The sequence below is a fragment of the Schistocerca serialis genome, chromosome 4 (genome assembly GCF_023864345.2).
Source record: "Schistocerca serialis cubense isolate TAMUIC-IGC-003099 chromosome 4, iqSchSeri2.2, whole genome shotgun sequence".
Lineage (NCBI taxonomy): Eukaryota > Metazoa > Arthropoda > Insecta > Orthoptera > Acrididae > Schistocerca > Schistocerca serialis.
In genome coordinates, this window is record NC_064641.1 from 896,816,528 (window position 1) to 896,840,058 (window position 23,531).

The 23,531-nt window shown below is 39.5% G+C and overlaps 1 protein-coding gene across 3 annotated transcripts in view; it reads left to right on the forward strand.

Annotated features, from left to right (window-relative positions):
- The first annotated feature begins 1,535 nt into the window (after window positions 1-1,535).
- The window catches only part of LOC126473569 (diphosphoinositol polyphosphate phosphohydrolase 2), a 175,285-nt gene continuing 153,289 nt past the window's right edge, over window positions 1,536-23,531 (forward strand). The window contains exons 1-2 of one of the 3 annotated variants that reach the window (XM_050100704.1): window positions 1,536-1,635; window positions 1,830-1,959. In XM_050100704.1, the coding sequence (XP_049956661.1) occupies window positions 1,861-1,959 (99 nt within the window). In that variant the 5' untranslated portion in view covers window positions 1,536-1,635; window positions 1,830-1,860. Of the gene's footprint in view, window positions 1,960-23,531 lie in introns of all 3 variants that reach the window. The other 2 variants (XM_050100705.1, XM_050100706.1) reach the window with 2 other exon arrangements.

Consider the following 23,531-nt stretch of genomic DNA (forward strand, 5'->3'; position numbering starts at 1 on the left):
TGTACCAAATATGACTGACGGGGGATACTGAATGTACACAAAGAAGGGCAGCACGAATGGTCCCAGGTTTGTTTAATACATGGGAGTGTGTCACAGAGATATTGAAGAAACTGAACTGGAGGACTCTTGAACACAGACATAAACTACCGTATCCCTATAAAGTTTACTAACAAAGTTTCAAGAACCGGCTTTAAATGATTATTCTAGGATTATTCTGCAATCCCCTATATGTCGATCACATAGGGATCTTGAGGATAAAATAAGAATAATTTGCATGCACAGAGGTATTCAAACCTTCAATCTTCCCACGTTCCATACCTGAATAGAAGAAATTTTAATAACTGATACAATGAGATGTATCGTCTGCCACTTACTTCCCGGTGGTTTGCAGAGTATAGATGTAGACTGTGAAAACACAACAAATACGTGTAATATTAGATGTTTCTAACTCCGTGACAAGTATTTACGAACAGCGTCGTCCCGAGATCATGTGACACCTGCTGTTTAATACTGACAACATGCGCAAAACGCAATGATTACTTCAGAGATATTTGTACTCTGCGTTGGGTACGACAGACGTTGGAAGATTTGTCCATAAAAAGCAAATGTCCCGAGTTCGAGTCTCAGTTTGGCATGAGGTTTTAATCTGCCATGAAGTTTCATATCAGCGTCTACTCTGCTGCAGAGTGAAAATTTCATTCTGGTTAAAAGTGTGTATGAATTTTGCAATGTGTACATAATGTATTTAAATTTTACGAAACAATAATCAGTCGATAACCAATCCCTATCCTTCATATCAAATGGGAGATTATTTTGGATCAGTAGGGACTACAGGTGATTATTAGCAGTTTGATGTAATGGCATCTTTCAAGATCGTATGACGAAATTCGAGAAGTCCGCCAAAAATATTTGTATTTAAGATCTCAGCATGTGTACTTTGAACGAATGATAAGTTTATTTCTGAATAATTTATAAATGAGTTACAGAAGATTTTGTGTGTGTGATGTGTGTATTTACAAATTTATTGTTCGTCTGGTGAGCATCTGTCATTCGTGTGTGGAAAAAAAGGATGTATATTTTCCGTTTACAAAAGAAAAACTGATATGTTTCTCATTAAGGAATCTTCTTTACTTAAGAAATGCGCACTTTTTTGATATTTTGGACATTCGTTGTACCGAGGTACCACAAACGAACTTACTAAAGTCTTTTGAAATTTGGGATCGTTAACGCCAATAGAAGTATTGGATTACTCAATTGTATGCGTCATAAACTGTGGACAGACTACTGCATAATGATGGGCTGTTGTGTCTTGGCAATTATTAACAAAAAAAGAAGAAAAACTGAAATGAAATACACCAGAAATCGGAAGAACAGCCTTTTAGAGTATTCAGGTAGCTATGAGATTATTTTAATTGTCACCCCAATTAGTGCCTTAAAGCGTGATGAAAAGTATTGTCTTGTCAAACATTCGATGTCACCCTATTCTGAAGATAACCGGGATTGCAAATAGTTACTGGAACTGACTAACGTAGTCACCGAGTCCGCGATCTGCCTCCAGCTGATCGACTGTTCATGAAGAAGCAGTAGGTTACTGCCATGGAGAGTAAGGAGATGTGGCTATCGTAGTGTCTACTTGTAAGGGTGCTGTTATCAGTACTCAGCAGCTTATTACACTTTTCTGTTTCTAGAATACAGTTTCTGTTATACTATGGGATTGAATATTTTATTCAAAGTTAACCTAAATCATGGGGGACCTTAGGATTTTTCAGCGGTGAAGACCAAACGTGGGAAAGTTTTATGCATATAGTGAATAAAATTTTCGTTTCCAGCACATTAACCTGTTACTGAGACCAGTTTAAAATGGTTAAGGAAAAACCAAATTCCACTCGAATTTACGACGAAGAAGGCTTTAGGAGGAGAGCAGCTTGCATCTGTGTAAGAAGTGAACTGGAAGATGAGGTGAGTGAAACTTGTATCGTAATAATATCGGAATGATGTGTGTACTGTGTGTTTTTATTTTTTTTACATGTTGTGATGGGTATAATGATTTGAAGTATGACTTAACGGTACTTTATCAAATAATATAAGGCTGCGGGTTGGCGAGATGTGTTGTTGGTAAACGCTTTGTGCCTGGCGGAGTAATTGTGAATGAGTGTATGCTCGAAGATGAGAGCGTCATCGAAAGTTGAAAGAACGCAACATAAGCTACTGGCCGACGGTAACTGTACACAGTGCGTGTGCTTTGTGAAGAGTTTACAATTAAATTTTTTGGAGCTTGTTGCAGTTTCGTGGTGATAGCATAGTCTGTTGAATGTTGTTAATGTTGTCTCACATATGTACAACCAGCTCTTATTTCTTCTTTACTGGGACCATAGTAGTGACCTAACTAGTTTTGTGTGTTCGCGAGTTCTGTTTGCTCACGTAATGAGTAGCGACTGACTCAGTGTTCCGGTTTTGATTGATTAATTACTTTTCTCACACACCACCACTTGCCCATTTCGGTGCTATTTTCCAGACTTCACTAGCAAATTCCCAGATGCTTTTAATTTCCATGCCAGAACATGTTTTTAACACACGTACACAGTCCATTAACTTCTCTGAAACTAGAGAACTGTTCGTTGAAACGATTTCAGTCGACTTTCCTACTAATAAACTTATGCGTAATGGGTTCTGTTCTCCTTCAAAATTTAGACATGCCAGGTGACTCAATATTTCAAGTTAATTAACTTGAGCCATTATTAAAATTGTCCAAAGCGTCCACTAATACAGTAACAGATTTACAAGCCTGATACATTCGCCGTGGTGCAGTTAAAGCTTATGTTAAAGTGGTCCATATCTATGTTTTTATTTTCCTAAGACAGTGTTGTAGAAGCGTATAAGCAGATTGCATTAGTTGTCTTCAAACGTTAGTACACATGCACACAAGACAGTTATTGATTCTGCAGTGACATGCCTGACCATAAACTAGACATTTATTGGCACTATTAATTCTATGATCTTTCCTTGGAGGCCCGTGGTAAATGAGTCCAAAAGAAAGCTGTATATAGCTTGTTGCTTGTTGTAGCTGTGTAAACATCCTTTGGTGTAGGTAGCACTGACGACAAACATTACTTGTGAATATCTGTTGAATACATTTTGGATTGTGTGTATATTATTTCTAGTATACTGGGTTAAATATTTAATACTACGCAATTGAATTTGGTTGCACCAGGCATAATATTTATAAAATGATGACCAACATTTCTAAGTTTTGAAGTCTTCAGATTGTCATGTTTACAGGGAATCTTAGAAAAATTTCATTAATAAATTGTTATGATGGTTGTTATGCAAAGTTCATTCCATTTTTATTGAGTATCTGTTCTATGCTAGAAACATTGTCAGTGTAATGCTCTTGGCACACATTGGATCTTCAGGTTGGCACGGGTATGTTTCTGAATGTCTTCCCAACTATTACATTTGTAAGAAAGCATAAATGGAAATAAACTGTAACTTGTTTCTATCGTGTCCATTCATTCATTTGGCAATTCAAATGTTTCTTTTAACACATCCAGTGAAAATTGTGTAACAACTTTGTGTGTGGTGTTTGAAAGATTGGTAATGAACATAATTTTCTACTTTTTTTCTGATTGTCAGACAATTTTAACTTAAGGGTGGTTGTTTCCTTGTTGTCTACTAGTAATCAAAATTAGAGGTATGCACTGACATAATTATGATGGACCCTCTTTTGCTCAGTACTCTAGACCTTGAAAGAAAGTAGATTTTTGTAAACATATTAGGCAGTGTCTTTCTGTGGGTACTTTTGACTGGTACAATGTGGGCTGAAGGTGTAATCTTTTTGCTTTCACTCTTGCAAAAATCTTAAAATTTGCTAGCAGAGGAGGTGCAGCTTAATTGCACATGGAAGAATTTAGCTTCCTTCAGTTCTTGGTGGAAAGAATTAAAAGCTGACAAAAGACACACATCACACTGGAGATAAATAAAGTAACCAAGAAAATTTACAGCTTACAAACTTGTCCCATTGTAATTTATCATGAATGGTCTATTACATCATTTCAAAAGTGATTCATATGTCAAATATGTAGAATTTATCTGAAAAGTAAATGAATTTTGTGAACTGCATAATATGAAATGTGGAAAGAGGCAATAATAGCTACGTTAACATATAAAGTTTGGTAACTATCAGTCTCTGCACTTTCAATCCATTTTATTAATACTTTTCATTAGGGTCTTTTACATTTTATAGCAGGAAGACATTATTGGATTTTTTACAGAGACATTCCACACCATCTGCTTTTGTTTTTACTGTTTCTTTAGTAAACATATGGTGGGCAAGTAGAGTGGACAAAGACAATAGGGTGCAGAGGAATATTCAAGAAGAGCTGTCTACTTTCAGTGATGTAGGAAATTTTCGACAGATGCTGTAAACAACCTTGGTGACTATAATGTGATACTAGTGACAAATTATTATTATTATTATTATTATTATTCCCATTTAAATGATAAATGAGCTAAGCCATAGATCAGTCTGTCACTACAACCCGGTTTTTGTACTTGTAGGTAAACATTTTTGTTTGCTTTGTTAGTTAACAACACTGTCTATATGTGCACCAAAAGGGACTTCATAATGGCTGTTAACAGTATGTCAGTGGGCAAAGCTGATGACTCATATAAAATATTCCTCTTGACCCAGACATTAATACATTTACAAATAGATGTGAGATCAGTGCAACAGATATGCTTAGAGGTTTAAATACAGTTGTTGCAGATGATACCTTCTCGGGCGTCCATCAATGTAGCTGCGTCAAAAATCCATGACGTTTCTATGAGTCATTGTCATGATCTTCTGGCAAAATGTTGTTGCAGGTCTCTGAATTTTCATGACTTGACAGTTTTTCCATAAGTAATTTGGTCAAAATCTTTTTTCCCAACTAGTAAATGATCCATACCTTGCTGTCATCGAGCTTTGAACCTACATGGAAGGAAAGAGAGAGAAATTAGTGAGTTTAATTTGGTTTGCAATGATCACCTTCAAAATTTAATATTATCTCCCTTACATGATGAACTTTGAGTTGTCACCATTCTCAATTTCAGAGCAGTTTTTAGTATTACTTTTACATCTTAGTTAAATGTAAGAGTTCATGAAGGTTTAAAGTTTTAAATGGTGCTTCAGATTTTGGTAGAAAGCTAAGATTTCTCCGCAGTCAGTCACTCTTTGTATGTGATTTCAGTATGGGATTCAATACATTGTGCTGTAAAGAGACTGGCTTGTATTAAAGGCTGCACCTTTTATTACTACATAGATCCTTATAGACTTATTGACAAAAAAGCTTTATGAACTGACTCCCCCTACAAGATATGGAATAAATTTTAGATCCAATCTTCTTTTACACTTATCGTTGTTGAAACGTGAAGTGCAAAAAAGATTTCATTGCAGACCCTTTTCTTCCTTTGTACAGTAAAAAAACCTTCCATCAGTAGGTTGGCATGAGAACTAAGTTGCTTTTACCTGTTTGTGCTGTTCTCTTGCTTTGTTCCTAAAACTAAGATCCTTCTACACTAACTAGCTTTTCTGATGTTCTGTGTATGGTGCACAACTCTTTCCAACAAGGTGATAACTCCACCCTCCATGCCATACCATAAAATGTTTACCTCCTCCCCCTTTTGTCTCTCCTCCTGAAAACGTACCAATTTCCACATTTCGTAATGTGCACATTAGTAGTCCTACAGCAGTTGATCACCTCACCGTTCTTGTGGAAACAATCACAGTTTTTATCACCACTCACAGCAAGGCCTTTAATTTTTACATCTGTCCCAAAAATAGTTGTTTCATTATCCAGCAAAAGTGATGTCAGTGCAGTGAGTAGTAGTCTTTCATAGGGTAACAGAAGTAACCATTCACAGAGGAAACTTCATGTAGTGCCACAAGTAGCTTCTTGTATGTGGCTCCCTTTATTGTTTTTAACAGTGATGTTTTTGTTTATTATGATTGACCACATCAAACACCAGCAATCTTTTACTGCATGTGCAGTAGACTGAGGTGTTCGCAACCATCTCAGAGTGCGCCTGAAGTGGAAGTGATGGAGAAACAGCTTTAAACATAGTTGAGAATGGATATACCATGATGGAGAAGGTTGTGTTGCGTTCCTAATAGCATAGTTCTTGTATTCGTGTAATTTTGTGTGAGACAGAGCTGACTGGCACAGTGGTTAAATAAAATAGATTTGCGCTGAGGAAGGAACGAGGTCAAATCCCTGTCCAGCCAGTATGGTGCTGACGTAAGAGTTAAGCATTCTACTAACATTTTGCAAAGGTACCTGTTTAATTTGAGCACTGTAATAATAAAGGGAAACAAAATTTGACTAAGTGTTTCTCTCCCCCCACCCCCCATTATAATATTCATCACAGCTGTGACAGGTCAGTTCTTTGTGGTGACTATTTTTGGACCATCACATCCATTTTCAAACTATGACCTTAGAAGTAAGTGTAGCCATACAGTTCCCATCAATGCACATGCGAGTAACCAAGTAATTGGTATTCCTCAGTAGTAATCATTACGTAAATACAAAATGATTGACTTCATATGACTATCCAGTGTGATTCCTTTCCATCAAATGAAATAGCATTGTATACTCATACAGAGCTAATACTTTTGTGTTTATGTAATGATTACTAGTGTGGAGTAATGAAGAATTACATGATATGCGGAATTGAATGAAGTCTAGTGAGTACAGAATATGGATTAAGACTAAATCAAAGAACAGTGAAAGTAATGAGAAGTAGTAGAAATGAGAACAGCGAGAAACATATCAGGATTGATGGTCACGAAGAAGGTGAAGTTAAGGAATTCTGTTACACAGGCAGCAAAGTCACCCGTGACAGGTGGAGCATGGAGGACATCAAAAGCAAACTGGCAATGGCAAAAAAGGCATTTCTGGCAAAGAAAAGTCTACTAGTATCAAACATAAGCCTTAATTTGAGGTGGAAATTTCTGAGAATGTATGTTTGGAGCACAGCATTGTATAGTAGTGAAACATAGACTGTGGGAAAACCGGAACCAAAGAGAACTGAAACATTTGAGATATGCTGCTACAGATGAATGTTGAAAATGAGGTAGACTCGTAAGGTAAGGAATGAAGAGATTCTGCACAGAATCGGAGAGGAGAGGAATATGTGGAAAACACAGACAAGAAAGAACAGGATGATTGGACGTATCTGTTAAGACATTAGGGAATGACTTCTATGGTACCAGAGGGAGCTGTAGAGGGAAAAAAACTGTAGAGAAAGAGAGATTGGAATAAATCCAGAAAATAATTGAAGGCGTAGGTTGCAAGTTGTACTCTGAGATGAAAAGGTTGGCTCAGGACAGGAATTTGCGGTGGGCTGCATCAAACCAGCCAGAAGATTGATGACTCAAAGTGTACATTGGTAGGAACTGTATGATTACCCTTATATCTAAGGCAGCTGTTTGAAACTGGATGTGGTGGTCCAAAACTTTTCACCACATAGAAATGACTTAACGCAGCTGTGATGGCTACTGGAAGGGCGGAAAAAGATTCTGATGTTGCTGGTTCTATGCACCGTCAGTATATTAGAACTTCATAAACCAAGTTTGTTTATCTTAATTTTTTATTTGTATTTGCACTTGTCAATGAAGGCTATAAATCTATTTTTTTCTCTAATTTAAATATTAAATGTGTAATTTCAGAATATTCACTATTATGGGCACTAGACTAACATCAGTAATTATTGTGTTCAACAAAATGAATAATAGACAAAAAAAATCTAGTTACAAGCACTGCAGTTAGTTTATTATATACAACATACATTACAAAAGGGTTTTTTGGATTGCAGAGAATTAAAGTAAAAATTGACCATCATAATGGCTTCTTCGTTTGCATGGAACTTTTGTTTTACGCACTGAGCTCAAACATAACACCTCCCCCCTCCCCCCGCCCCCAATCATCTTAGCTGTATCACATCTTCCTTGGTATTTTTCATAGACCAAATGTCTTGGTGAAAACATTAACCATGTTCTTGACTCACTGTTCCTAAATTCAAGTAAAGAAATGAATATGTAAAGGCAGCTAGACCATTTTAATTGGCATATTGCATCCAAGGGCATTGTAGGTGTGAATAAAAGAATCTGAGAGTCCTAGGTAAACCCCACATTTTTCCTAACCTAGAAACTGATGCAGCAGCATTGTGAACAATTCCCAAGCATTGCGTTTTTCTGAAGTAATTGATTCCTATTGAGTGCAATATGAGCCAAATCTGGGGCTCAGCGAAAATTCTGCTTTCACTTTTGTGACAAATATCGGGGAACATTTAACTTACAAAGTGAAGAGCTGCAGAATCAGTAGTCAAAACTTTAATACTATTAAATTAGTCACAATTTAATATGCAGCAGGGACAGTGAAATTTTTTTCCCTGTCTACAAGAGGTTCTCGTAAGTTATTTGTGTCTGGAATTACATCTTCTCTCACTGGCCATTCTTTCTTAATATAGTGTTGTGTTGCTGCTCTGCTATCTCAGGCAGAGCACTTTGTGAAGCATCCTTGAAGTCTTAGAACAAGTCGAATCATCGTAAAACCTTCCCATAATAATCTAGAAAACAATGAAATAATTTTGCATTTGAGTGTTATCTAGTGGTAATCTATGGTACTGACAAAGAATTTGGAGATAAAACTAAAATAACCAACATGACACTATCCTTATTTGTGCAAAACTATGGTCATTTCAGTTTTTTGCAGGTCAGTTTTAATCTGAAAGGTTGATTGACAATTCTTCGGAGGCACTGTGTGATTATGGGGCTGATAAGGTAATTGCTTGTTATTTGTCTGATGTAACACGTTAGTGTCATAGGTCACTCAGTCCAGACAGAACACTTACGAATACCCTCTAAAGAAACAATTTCTTTTGTCAGTTAATTATTTATGTAGTATGCGTAGTCTATCTGAATCACGATCGACTTTTAACTGGTGTCCAGTATGCTTCTGGTTGGCTGACTAGGTCGAGTATGTGTTGCTAGTATTTTTAAACCACAAAATTAGTATAATTTACTAACATCTGAATATAATAGAGGGAAACATTCCACGTGGGAAAAATATATCTAAAAAGAAAGATGATGAAACTTACCAAACAAAAGCGCTGGCAGGTCGATAGACACACAAACAAACACAAACATACACACAAAATTCTAGCTTTCGCAACCAATGGTTGCCTCGTCAGGAAAGAGGAAGGAGAAGGAAAGACAAAAGGATATGGGTTTTAAGGGAGAGGGTAAGGAGTCATTCCAATCCCGGGAGCGGAAAGACTTACCTTAGGGGGAAAAAAGGACAGGTATACACTCGCACACACACACATATCCATCCACACATACACAGACACAAGCAGACATTTTCCATAATGTCTGCTTGTGTCTGTGTATGTGTGGATGGATATGTGTGTGTGTGCGAGTGTATACCTGTCCTTTTTTTCCCCCTAAGGTAAGTCTTTCCGCTCCCGGGATTGGAATGACTCCTTACCCTCTCCCTTAAAACCCATATCCTTTTGTCTTTCCTTCTCCTTCCCTCTTTCCTGACGAGGCAACCATTGGTTGCGAAAGCTAGAATTTTGTGTGTATGTTTGTGTGTCTATCGACCTGCCAGCGCTTTTGTTTGGTAAGTTTCATCATCTTTCTTTTTAGATATATTTACTAACATCTGAGATGCAGGTGGTTAGCTTTGATACGAAAAAGTCCATGTTGGAGCTCAAATAAACAAATAAAAAATCGTAAAGAATAAGTGAATAAAGTATTGTCAGTTCGAAGGTACTTATGTTAGGCTTTAGTCCCTGATACCTATTTGCCTTAATGCTGATTACTCAAAAGATTAGCACATTACTCTCCTATATTTACTTGTACTGTCTAAAATAGTGTTTCATGTCATTGTTCTGTGATTAACGGGTATGCTAGTCAGTGACTGCAGAATCTTATTGCCTCAACCTGTGGTGTACATTAAAAATTATATCCATGAAGGACAGCTGTTGTGCCAGACCCCCACTCGCAAAAAGTCTCCATAAACCAAAATCATATTGTTCCCACCAGCCACAGGTCTGTCATTTCAATGTCAGTTTGAAAAGACCAGATAATGCAGTGGATGTTGACTAATGACATGTGTACACTGTGATTTATAATTAAAAAAAAAATGCGATTCACAGTGAAACTTGTCAGCTGCCCAGATTGTTGGTATTCTCTTGTACACATGTTCACATGCAGGAAACATGTTCGACTGCAGCCTCGTCCCTACCCCACCCATCCAGTCGGTTGTAAGATAGAAATGTTTTCTCTATTTCTTGATTCCTAAAGGAATAATAATGCTCAAAGTACAGTAAGCGTATCCAGATTTGCAGAGATTCTATTGTTGCTATTATTTCATTATGGATTTTCACAGAGGATTTGATGATATCATTATCAGTCGTTGATTCTACATTACTTCCGCTTCGCCTTGAATAATATTTCATTACGTAATAAACATCAAGCTACGCAAGACAAAAGTTGTAATACAAATGTTAATTTAGGAACTTGCAACATGCTGCATGTGAAAAATAGGTCCACAAATAGTCTTAAAATTGAAATACTTGGTTGAACTCAGTCAAGTTGCGTTTAGAAGTATATTTTTTGCTATGTCTTGGCGTGACTAGTTTAGGACACCTGTGTCCATTTTCAAGCCATCCGTATTCTGTGACAAATGCAGGCGGTGGCCTATGTAGGAAAACTGCCGCTGCACTACACTGGAGGTTGCATTCGCAGTTAATAAAAATTCAACAGCCGTAAGTGGTAATTACCATGTTCAGTATCTCAGAACCCGCTGTTAAATAATTATGGCTGTCACATCTTGGTAGGGGGCGGCTATACCATATCAATTAAGTAATTCCATTTAGAGAGGTTTATCAGACATGCAGAGAAGCGACACTTATTACGCAGGGGGCACCTATTTGTGCGCAACTACACTAGTAAAGAGAAGATGTTACTTTGGCTTAACACCTGCAGCACAAAAAGATACTAAAGACAGGTACTTCTGATGTTCCTGCCGAAAATACGTGTACATTTGTCACAACCTTGACTTTTCGCGGAGCATTGTTATGGCATTAGTTGCGGAGGGGCGACAAACTTGAGCCGCGTTGAGAAATCCGTTGCAGTTGCGATCCTCTGAACGGTTGCGCGTGAGTTCATTTTCACGAGCATTCCAGCATGTTGTAAATAACCGACGACTTTCAGTTACTGTCAGACGGACGTGTGCAGGACACTATGGTGGTACCGTTCTCACCCATTTCTACCTCGTTAGAAGCGAATATTCAGTTCCAGAGGCTTCTGCTGTCAGTCTTCATTTTGCTAATTACATCCTGGAGCGAGATGGCGTTAGGGCGGACGTTTTTTATGGAACACGGATCGGACTCTCCAGAATAAGAGCTTTTGTGTATCGATTCAGTCATCCTGTGTTTTTGGTGTAACTTGTAGATTTTTCCCTCTTTTCTTGCCTTCAAGAGATAAGATTAGCTGTTAGCCCAATCACTGGGGTCGCATTCGGGAGGACGGTGGTTCAGATCCCCATTGGGCCACCAGGATTTTACCGCATATTCCCTAACTCGGTTAAGGCAAATGTAGGTATGGTTACTTTGAAAAGGAAACGCCGCTTTCGTAACTCCGGATTAGAGCTTGTTCTCAGTTGTCCATTGGACGTTAACGTTTCTTATTCCTTCCATCGTATTGCCTTTGGTAGAGTGTCAGATGGCAGCATGCCTGTTTGATGGACTCGACAGCATGTTTGCTGTGTGCACCATTTCTGCACCGGTAAGCCACCGTGGTGTCACTTTCCCTGTATCTGTTCCACTCGCAAATGGCACATGGGAAGAGAGACTCACTGATCCGTCCGAGCTCGTGAGTTCTCATTTTTTTTCTCGTCATTTCGCAAAACGTATATAGGAGCAAATATGTCCTCCCCCTATTCGAACGTGCACTCCCATAATTTCAACAGCAAATATCTGTGATGCACAATGCCTTTCTTGTAGCGTCAGTCACTGGCTTTTATTGAACATCTAACCACGGAAGTGAAACTCATATATAGGGGACTTTCGGCAAGTTTCGGTGCCAGGCCACTTGGAGCGCTGGAAGTTTATCAGCCCATTTCGCTTTCTTACAGACTGATCTTTCGTCTTCCATGTTGTGTTTTTTGTTGTTGTTTTTTTTCTTTCGTTTCGTAGTTAACAGAATCTGGCTTCAGCAAATTGTGCTTCTGATTGCGACTTCTCGTGTGTATTGCACTCTTTGAATTGCTTTGTAAGCATGTTGCTCGCATTCTGATGGTAGTGTTCGCATCCGTAGTATTTGGTGGGGTAAATGATTCCCCATTTGGTTTTGTTTCATAGAAAATAGAAGCTTGTTTCGTCACACGGTATTCTGTGGACGTTTGTGTATTTGTTAATGCGCACGAATCTTGGGTGTGAACTGTTAGATTTAAATGCGTGTTAAGTATTTTGCTTTTATTCTACGTTGCATTTGCTTGCATTTGTTTTACGTAATGTTAGCGGGTTTGACAATGTTGGTATTCAACTTGAGTGCTTCGTTCTCACCACGGAATGAGTGCCCTGCATTTGAGTGACTTACAGAGTATAGATGTAGATGAGTATGCTTTAGTCTTTGTGACTGTATAGAAATGCTAAAAATGCGACAGTAGTTAAGCAAATGTTTTAACATGTTAATAACAGGCACTACAAACAGTACATTTTAGCAGAAGTCAATGAAAATTTCGGTGACCTCCATTAAGAGTACGAAAAGCGAATTATGACAAAAAATAACGTAGAATACTAGCGACATACCTACAATGCATTTAAGTCGAGCAGCTTGCTCACAGATTCTTTAGCAGGAAAAATTGACGTGAGTCAATAGAGAACTTTTAACATTGCAGCGCGTCAGCAATCGTGAATAATTTAATGATTATAAAGAATCCGCCTCGATTGCAAATAGAAACCGGATGTTGACCTAGGTTTCGGCGCGGGCGTTCTGTATTGATGTTGGACTATGCCTCTTTAGGCAGTTTGTAGTTTGTGTGTTCCGAAGAAGGCGTGGTTGTGGTTATCCGCGCCGAAGCCTAGGTCAACATCCGGTTTCTATTTGCAATCGAGGCGGATTCTTTATAATCGTTGAGTCAATAGACTGCCATATGATCCCGTCAGCTTCTCTTTCATGTGAATCAGAAACAACATATGGCATCATTTACCACATCTCCCCCACCCCATCCTGTATTACGGATGAGAGCGAAAATTAAGCAGAATACAAGCAACATACGACATTTCAATTCAATAAAGGCAATGCACACAAGGAGACCTTAGTCAGGATCATAATTTCTTGTTGATTACACCCACATGGTTGAAGTTGCAGTAGTGGGTTTTACAAATAAATACCAGATACACCGATAAAGTGAAAAATATCATATAGTACTACTTATTCACAAAGCAAAAATACAGATTATGGCGCCATATCCTCCCGAATTCGAAGTTCGTTACCACGCCACTCGGAGCGCCAGTGTTCGTCTGCTTCCGTATCGTAAATAGGCCTCGCAGTTTTGATATTGTTCTGCGTGCGCGCACTCACGCTTGTAGAATGATAACGTGATCAAACCCGTCCCTCTTAGTTTGTTCACAACTATTCATTTATAAATAGAAGGTATTGAGGGTCGTAGTGTTCAGAATAGTATTAAAGATCTGTCGTAGTTTTTCTGTAAGCTGCTACTTTTGAGGATTCTTCCAGTAAATCTCATTTGCTTTTCCTACAACCGGTTTTGTCATTCCTCTTAAGGTAGATCCTTACGGTTACTCGTAGGCATTTTACGCGCAACAAGTTGAATTTGCACTGTTCGAATATCATTACTGCTACGAGAACGATTAACATTTGTTAATGGAATTCTTTCCGCCATTTCAATGTCTTCCTCAGGTCCCGGATATAAAACACCTCCTCAGGTTAGACTGTCATTTCTTGCAGCAACCGTCGATACTCTGCAGGTTTTCCGGCATTCCGCTACTCTCGTGGCGTTGAAATCTCCCTGTATACAACAAAATAGTCTGCGAACAGCCATACATACTGTTAATTCTATCGACTTTGTCCCTTAAGAGCGACATGTTGAATTTTGTCTGCAAGGAAGTTCTGAATCCAATTACAAATCCGGTCTGATACTCGTTAAGCTAAGGGTTTTATTACAAAATGACAATGCTGAACTGTCGGATGGCTTCATCAGGAGGTGAAAATAGGGAAGCTGCTTATTTAAGAATGGCATTAAAGCAAAAGCGTCATTAAAGGATTAAAGAAAAAAAACGAAAGCCGGGCTGATTTGTCACTTCTGAAATATATTTTGGTCATTCAAAAGTCTCGCCAATAAAGAAACAGCGTATCGATCCACTTGAAAAGTCAACGGATCAGAGGCACTTCTTGCTTATGGCGTGAGTGATCTTGATGAGTGTCAGCGTTGTTGCATTTCTCGTTTCCACTACTGAACGTTGGAAGAACGCAACTCCTCGTGCCAGACTATGTTAAGTAGCGCCTGTAATGGTTAATTAAGTCTACTTGATAATCTTATCAGCTGCTAACTTTTCTTCGTAAGCCACTCGAAGCAGTTAGTGGAAACTCTTCCTGCGGGAATTTATAGACACGTGGTATAGTCTTCAACTTTCGTAGTCCTGTCGTCCTCATTGCTTACGATATTACGTATGTTGACAACTTTTACTTTTGGTCCGACAATTGAAAACACCAACCAATGCATATCGAAACATGTTTTCAGTTCCTAGTCGCTATAAACTCTGTAACACAAAATTACAAATGGCAATTGTAAGAAGTAGTACAGCGCCAAAAATGGAACAAAAACATATCCACAAACCATGTAAGTAGAACTTCAAATTATTACTACATCGTAGATAGGCTAACTGCCAGAACTATTTATAACCTATATATACATATAAAGTGTAAACTAAATAGTATAAAAGAAAATATGTGCATATTCCAGGCCACTGAAAATGACTTGAAAAGAATAAAGGCGAAACCCGTATGGCACGAAAATTTAGATTGAGTTTTAATGAGACGGGCCCAAAGTAAAAATTGTCTTGTAGTAACGTGGTGGAGCGTCCCTAGTGATTGTATTTTATGGGGGAAGACAGCTGGAATTGAATCATTTTTAAAAGTATGAAGTAACTGCTAACTGTCTGTGGTAGAGCTTGTGATGGGGAACAATTAGGAGATTTTGCACAGTTACCGAATCTGCGAGCATCGAGCAGGCGGGACAAAGCAAGTAACGAAGTGCGGCAGTTTCCATTACAGAGACATCGATCGGTACACGGCTGTGGAAAAGTCCCGCCATGCCCTAAAAGACCCCCAGGTTGGCGTTCGCATAGTGAACTTCACTTGTTGCGGGGTTGATAGGGTTTCAGCTTCTTCACACAGTCTGTGTTGATGTCGGACTGCTGTTGAATCTTGTCGATGGTATTCGCTATGAAAGTGTAACAGTTATTTTTAAGAGCCGCTTTAAATTTATTGGAGTCGAACGGTTCCCTCGGCGATTTTGCAAACGGTACATACAGAAATCGGAAAGTTGGCTTGCCGTATGGCCGCATTCAAGAAAGGTGAATCAGTGTAACATTCCTTTCGCTGGTATAGAAGAGGGTGGCAACGGTATTCGCACTAATGACCTAACGGTAGAACTTTGGGACTGTGCGGTGAGTAATGGCTTGCGGAATCTCTACTAAAGAGAAAGCACGAATTTCATCATACTGCCTGTTGTACTTCGACGCCATCCGCTACACAAAGGAATTCGTTGAAACCGACACGATACATTCCATAACGAACGTGCGATTTTGACAATCCGTTGTTGCAGTATACGCTAAATGTGACAATGCGGCCTAAAAAGTAATTCTAACGTTGTATCTCTTTCTGTTTGGCATACGGTGGATTTCTGGAAGTATTCAATTGTGTTATTTGCGTTACGGAATATTGTAACATGGATTTAAGAATGTTGTACGAGGTGTTACAGAAGATTGATTGAGGATGATTCTGGAATCCTTTTTTTTAGCAATCCCGTTAAGCTATATTATCTCCGTGGAACATTTTTAAGGTGTCACTGACATTTGACTCCCTGTATCTCCCAAGAACAAAATTCCTTAATAGTGATAACGAAAACGGGCAGTTAGATAGCATATGATGATGATGATGATGATGATGATGATGATGTGATTAGTGTTATAACTGAGAATAACAGTAACTGCATTTGTTTTAGAAAATATATTGTATTGAAAGGACTGCAATAGAATTATTTTGTTATAAAAGAAAGACATGGAAGTAATAGGGAGGATGTGATACTTACCGAAAGACAGGAATATTCCTTTAGTTTTTAAATTGTTTCTGAAGCCCTTGTCGTACAAAAATTTGACTCCAAAACTATCCTTCGTAAATTCAAAATGCAATTCTGGCACTACTGCCTTTAAAAGTTTGTTTGTCTCCAAAGATTTCCTGCTCGTAGAACAGCTTTTTTGTTCGATCTTCGTTGTCATTTGTCGTTGGACGAACTGATACAAACCCCAACGACGTTGTTATTCACGTGTTCTCTGAAAAATTTCCATTTATTAAAAACATTTTCTTCAAACGCTCAATGTAAAATAACTGCGAGACCAAATTCTAGCTACCTTTATTTCAACAGTAACAACTGACAAAATTGTGGCACCATGTACTTTGTTTAAAAATAAAAGGTGAGGCTCGTATCATATGTGATACAGTTACGGACGTGATAAGATTTCCAGAAGCCACGGGGGCTCTTTAAAATGTACATAGACGCTAGAGCGCTTGTTAAGGCACGAGTGTTCGAAAGCAGGTAACTTCGCAGAGGAACGCCTAGTCTGTTTCCACGGGAACAAACGCGTAAAACACTGTTAAAAATCCCCCTCCCCTCATCGCGTCTACTAGCTGAAAGGATAGTAAATTACTGTATCTCCTGTGTTTATTACATTTGTAAGCAATTAACGTGGTAATGTTGTAACAGGATGCTGACTATCAATGGAAGAAGTTAAGATACACTGGTTAATAAGCTAGATATATACTGTATGTCTGATGTATGCCTCAACACTGAGCATCGTTACCACATTAGAGAGATACATCTACACAGCTGTTAGCAGAGTGTTAGCTACAGCTGCTGTTTCACTCAACAGTAGTGAAGGAGTGGACTGCTTTGTTTTACACGTTTATGCCTGTGGCTCAATGGCCATGTCTGTAGACATCTCCTCCCATACTTCGTTATTGGCTCTGGGCCGTTTACAAATCGTGGTAGTACCTAAGAGGAATTTCACACAGTTTCACGCTGTACTTTCCGGATTCGAAAGCTCCGTAATAATTACAAAGGAAGGTCTCGAAATGGTGAAAGCGAAGAGTAACTGTTAAGACATCGTGGAATGTTGTTCTCTGCACGGTGAAGGAAACAATGTTTGCCAGACATGTGCCCGGAAGAGTAGTTACTAAAGGTGTGCATTTTTGTATTTGTTTGCATTTGATAGCAACTCCGTGTCTTTTAAATTGGCCTGAAACAGGCCTCCTGTCGTTTTAATATTTGCTAATTATTATTGTCGTGGTTTACTAACATTACACAAACCCAGCAAGTATGGCCGTCTGACTGTTAAAATACTAATTATAACGAACGTGTTTCTTGACAGCTGACTCGTGGTTTCGCAAACGTCGTGTGTTGTCGACTGACTTCATTAAACTTGTACATGACCAGTAGGAACCAGAAATGTCCGTACTGAATAGTGTGGTCGCAAATGAAATGGATGTGTTGTGGTCGCAGACTCGATAACGTAGGTATTGATTTACACTTTCAGCCGATCTCTGTAATGGTGGACATTAGTATTTTCTATTCTGTGGTTGTGTCCGGATTAGTTTTACATGCACTTAGTCTTCTCTGCCCCATTCACAAAGACTGGCACCTACACTGAATATCCTAAATGGTCAACGCTACGCAGGCTAGTATTTGCACCGGTGGTTAACGCTAACTACACCACCCCCACTCCGTAAGCCACACATGTTTCCTTCACAGGGCAACTCGGCGGACTCCCGACACTTTCCGCCGCACTGCTCAAATTGGCGAAGAGTAGTCTCTGGAATTTTAGGAGTTTACCGTGTGTTGCCTGTCCTGCAGCCTCCCATAGTCTCGAGAAGGTGAATTAATGTAGACGCTATAAAACACTATATAGCGTGCAACCTGTGGGGAAACAGCACGACAGCTGTAGAAGTTTGCTCAGGATTGCGGGGCTCTGCCTGGGTGGCCACAAACATCCGTTCCTTCGCGGTACTGACAGTGGGTTTACCTACTTCCTGGAGTTCAGGAAGGTATTTGATGCAGTTCCGCCTTATCGCTTAATGGGGAAAAAAATGAGCTTACAGAGAATCGGATCAGATTTCTGATTAGGTTTAGAGGACTTTCTTGAAGATGGAGTTAAACTCCTAGCTCTTAAATGCTAGCGGATAACGTCGGAGATTTAATCAAGCTGTTCGCAAATGGTGCGGTTGTCTATAACAAGCTATCAACCCCAGAAGACTGTAGAGAACTGAACGTTTTTTTCAAAACTCACTTTGTGCGAAGAAGACCAGAACGAGCTTTTTAAGCCATCGACTATTCGAGATAGTCGCCTTTCTAAGTCAGGAAACAGTTTTTACAAAACCCAATTAATTCCGCGGTTAGAAGGTGCCAAATGCCCCACCTTATTCTGAAACTGGCTTTGCAAAACAACTATCTGCAGCTAATACTTGTAGGGTGAATAGTCTTTCGATTTTAATGACGCCATTTTCAATATTCGTTTTCGTAACATTTGCGGAAGTAACAATACAGAGTTATGGCGTTTATTTTCTGTCAATTTACATTACTGTCAGGTCATTGTCAGTTGCAGAACTGCCTCTCTGAGTCGAGAATGATATATGTATTCGTAGCCTGTGTTTAAAAGTTTATTTTTAAATAAGATGACAATAATACTCTGAACCTGTAACAGAAGCTAAAAGTGGAAGGAAGACAAGAAGACGAGAGCGTCATACGAGGTGTATTCCAAAAATAAAATCCGGTGACAGATATTTAAGTGATAGTTTCACTCATGCTGCGTATCGCAGTGTTGTATACGATATTGCACTGCCTGTGTTATTCCGAATTACGATGCACCGTTATTCGGATTAACCACGGCACTGCAATATCGTATTTATCCGCCGACAGCGACGGGAATATACATAATTGATGTAAGAGTACATGTTGCAGACACGTAGTTGACGATATGTGGAAGTTTGGGTTTGGCCGTGAGTCGTGCTGGGATAGCCGAATGTTAAGACGACAACTCGGGATAAGCGAGAAACTCAGGGTCGAGTCCCGGTCCGGCACAAAATTTCATTGTCATTCCATCATACAGCTAATGGTTGTCCATAATCGCAACTGCGAATACATTCCATGTATTGCAGTGTGGGTTTGATTCAGTAATCGTTTGCCAACCGGTGAGAGCAGATCATAATGGCAGAGACAATCTTAGAGCCCGCCAGTTGTGATGCCGGTTGTGTGATTAGATTTTTACTGGCAAAAGACTCTCCAGCTGCTGAAATACATCGTGAGTTGTGCCTAGTGTATGGACCCGAAATAATGAGCCACAAACAAGTCCGTTTTGGTGCCTGAATTTCAAAATGACCGCACAAATGTTCACGATGAACAGAGGAGTGGCGGGCCCAGTATTCGGATTGACGTTTAGTCGTCTGGCTAATGAGCCCCAAAATGTTGTTCGAATCTCAATTTACAGGATTGTCACTGAACAGTTTGGCTGCCACAAACTGCGTGCTAGGTGGCTTCCAAAAATGTTAACGACAGTTGCTGAAGCGCTATAGACAAGTTGGAGACGATTTGTTTTCCCACACTGTTGAGAGACAGAGACGAGACGCAGATATTGTACAGAAACCCAGAATCAAAATACCAGTTAATTTTATGGCGTCATTCATGTTCATCCGACCCAAGAAAGTTCATGCAGTCTCCGTTCTCGATCCTAAAAATGATGGCCACCGTTTTTTGGAATGAACAGGACGTCCTTTTGATTGATTTCATGGGTCAACAATTACAGCTGACGTACTCCGTGGAACGCTAACCAAACTTGATAAGTGCGATCCTGACCTTGCACCGAGCGATTATTTCCTTTCTTGCATTTGAAGGACTGACTGTGTGGACAGAGACTTCAAAACTACGGTCAACTCAAGACTGCTGTTACCAGCTGGCGAAAGTCACAGGCGGCAGATTTCTGTGGATAGGGGCTAAAGAAGTTGGTGCAGCGTTGCAGAAAACGTACAGATGCGAGCAGCGATTATGTGGAGAAGTAGATATGTGCTAAAACATTACTTTCAGTAAAAGCCTTTTCTCATGAGCTCATTTTGTATGACCAGAACGGGCCTTATTTTTATAATACACCATGCATAAAATAAGCAATGAAAGATATCGTAAAGAAAAGGCGGGGCCGTTGGAGACAAGTTTCGGTCACCTTTAAAGCGACTATACGCCCACAATAGGGCCCAGGAGCTGTCATTCTGCTGACTTAATCGACAACAAAATAAGTGGTACAGAGAGAAAGTAGAAATTACATTACCTAGGAAGTCTCATTGTATCCTCAGATACCATGGTGCCGTCAAAGTATTGCAAGACGACTGGAATGTGTGCTATCTCAAACGAGAGCCTAACCATAGTTTAAAAGTTCATATTGCCTTTCAGCATTGCGCAAGCCCGAGTTATTTGGTACAAAAAGGATTGAAACTTCAAGGTAAAGACTTGATAGGCCTAGGTACTGTGGGGAGTCAACTGTAGTAGATCCTCAAGGAAGGACAGAAATCCTTCAGAGCCGTGGACGTAGCGTAGAAAATGAAAACTATGAATCATGTCAGTAAAAAAGTAGAGATACGGCAAAATCCAAATAGAACATTGAAATACCCGGTGATGCCAGGGATTTCAGTGAAAATATATTGAAGGGGAATAGTGCTGTGGGTAGTGCAAGTAAGTGATGCGATGGGAAATATAGATGTTGAGGAAACAGCGAGACACTGGACTTTACCATATGTTAATTGGAGTGACTTAAAAATTTTAAATATTTGCTTAGTGCGGTTACTGCATTGTGCATCAGTAATATTTCAAAAAGTTGTATGTAATATATATTTTTTGTTGTTTTCTTGGGAAATGGATGACAAAATAGTTTTCAATAGATGTTACATAGAAAGCAGGTTTTGAAATAAGTTGACGTTTTCATGATCTCTCTTAAATATATGCATGCAAATTCTTTTGATTTATGGATGTATGAATTTCTGTTTAAAAATTAGCATGTTACATGTGAAGTTTGCAAAATTTTCGTCCATATACAAGTGTGTATATAGTCTTTTGCGTTTCCTGAAAAATTACAATTTTTCAGAAAGCGAGTGTTGAATAACCGGTTCTCAGCAGTAGGAAGACCTTCAGAGGACTTGCTAAAAGATGCGGTGACTAGAAATTGATCCTAATCTGAAGATAAGATCTAAGAGATTGAGCATAAATAGGCGAAGAAATCCACTTCTGTGCAATTACACTGTTGGTAACAAACCGCTTGAGACAGTAACTACCGTAATATACCTAGGATTAGCCATAGCCAGCAGTCTGAAGTACTGTGACCAAATAAAACACACAGTAGAAAACTGAAATGCCGAGCTTGAGATTCATAGGAAATGTAATTCATTCACGAAAGAAGTGACGTACAAAACACTTGTTCGACCGATCGAGTATTTCTTATTTCTGGAACCCTTATTAGGTTGGATGACGAAGGAATATGCAGAATCCGACGAAGAGCGCCGCATCATCTTATGTGCCCGAGATCATTACATGCCTAAACTCCAGTGGCAGTCGCTTACAAGAGAGTCGTTGTGCATCGTGCAGACGTTTACTATTAAAACCTCTAGATTTAATGTTCCGCGAAGAGCCGGACAACATTACTTCGCCCCACATAGGTCTCGCTAAACACCACAACGAGGAAATCGGAAAAATTACACCTGATACGGAGGTTTACCAGCAAGGGGTGGGGGGGGGGGGTGGGGGGGAGGTGGGGGAGGATGAGAATCAGATAGTGGACCAGAGGTACTCTTTGCCACACACAGTAAGGTGGCGTGCGGAGTGTAGATGTAGGTTAGCACTAAAATAGCTAAACTTAAGACTGGCTGAAACTGCCTGGCAGATTAAAACTATGTGCTGGCCAGGAATCTAATCTGGGTCCTTTGCTGTCAGGTGCCCTGCCGGTTGGTGTCTTGCTCAGTCATTCAAACTGCAGTTGGCCAAAACGAGCAAATGGTCGTCAGTTCCATGTAACTGAAGCACAAATTAATACTTGTAAAATCATGCTTGAACTGTCTGGAGGTGAAGAGGATTTAAGATTCCACAAAATGGTTTCACATACATGCTTGACAAGTTTGCAGTGACGTGTGTAGCAGGCTGTACAGTTATAGGTTGTAGCAATATCCGGTCAGAACTGTCGGGTTTATCTGTGTGGTGCAAAGTGTGGCAGCTATCTCCTGTCAGACAAATGTAATAACGGTGATGTTGCCAATCTCGTATAAATATTTGGAGTATCTGGAGATAAGTTTGTGGAACAGTAATGTAGGTTCAGCAGTAAAAGGAAGTCGGCCGTGTTTTCCGCGAATAAACGGACCAGACATTTGTCTTGGGATATTTAACTGAAACTGGAAAATCTGGATCTGGGTGGCTAGACAGGGATTGGAAATCTGCTCCTGTACACTGCGGCTCTAGAACAGTAAACACTGCCCGCGTTTATCGGTGCTCGCTAGTTTATAAAGAAAGTGACGAAATCGCTTCGTTCGTAGGAAGTGGGAAACTTAAGTTTTAATATATCTCCTCGCATACTGTCGTTTGTCTACGAAAGACTGTTTACGGAACGTCCTGTTAAGCGGCCTCCATATAGGTTTGTACTGGGTGGTTATAATTGAAGTGTAGCTCCTTACGGGGGTGGCGTGTGGGCTGTAATTATCGTATGGCAGCGAACCTTGGTAGATACGCTAATGAGTTAATGCGGAACTTATTTACGCTGAAATAAATAGTTAAAATTTTGGCTACTGGCAGCAAATTTGGTGCTGTACAGCATCTCGTCGACGTCTCCGGTACTCATATTGAACAATTCGTGTGAAATGCGATTGATAATAAAATAAACATTATGCATTTCTCTCTTGTCTGACCTTTCCTGCCCACGTCCCATTTCTAATCCTTTACATAAGGAAACATTTATATACGTCTTTCTTGCATTCGCATCTCGGGTTTGCACCTGGTGGCCAAAATTGAGACTCTTTTATTTTCAGCGTAAATCGGTTCCGCATGAACATATTAGAATATCTACGAAGTTCGCTGCCGTACGATAATTACAGCCAATACTGGACCTGCGTAATTTGCGACACTTTAATTATAACCACCATCACGGGACATCGTATACGAACA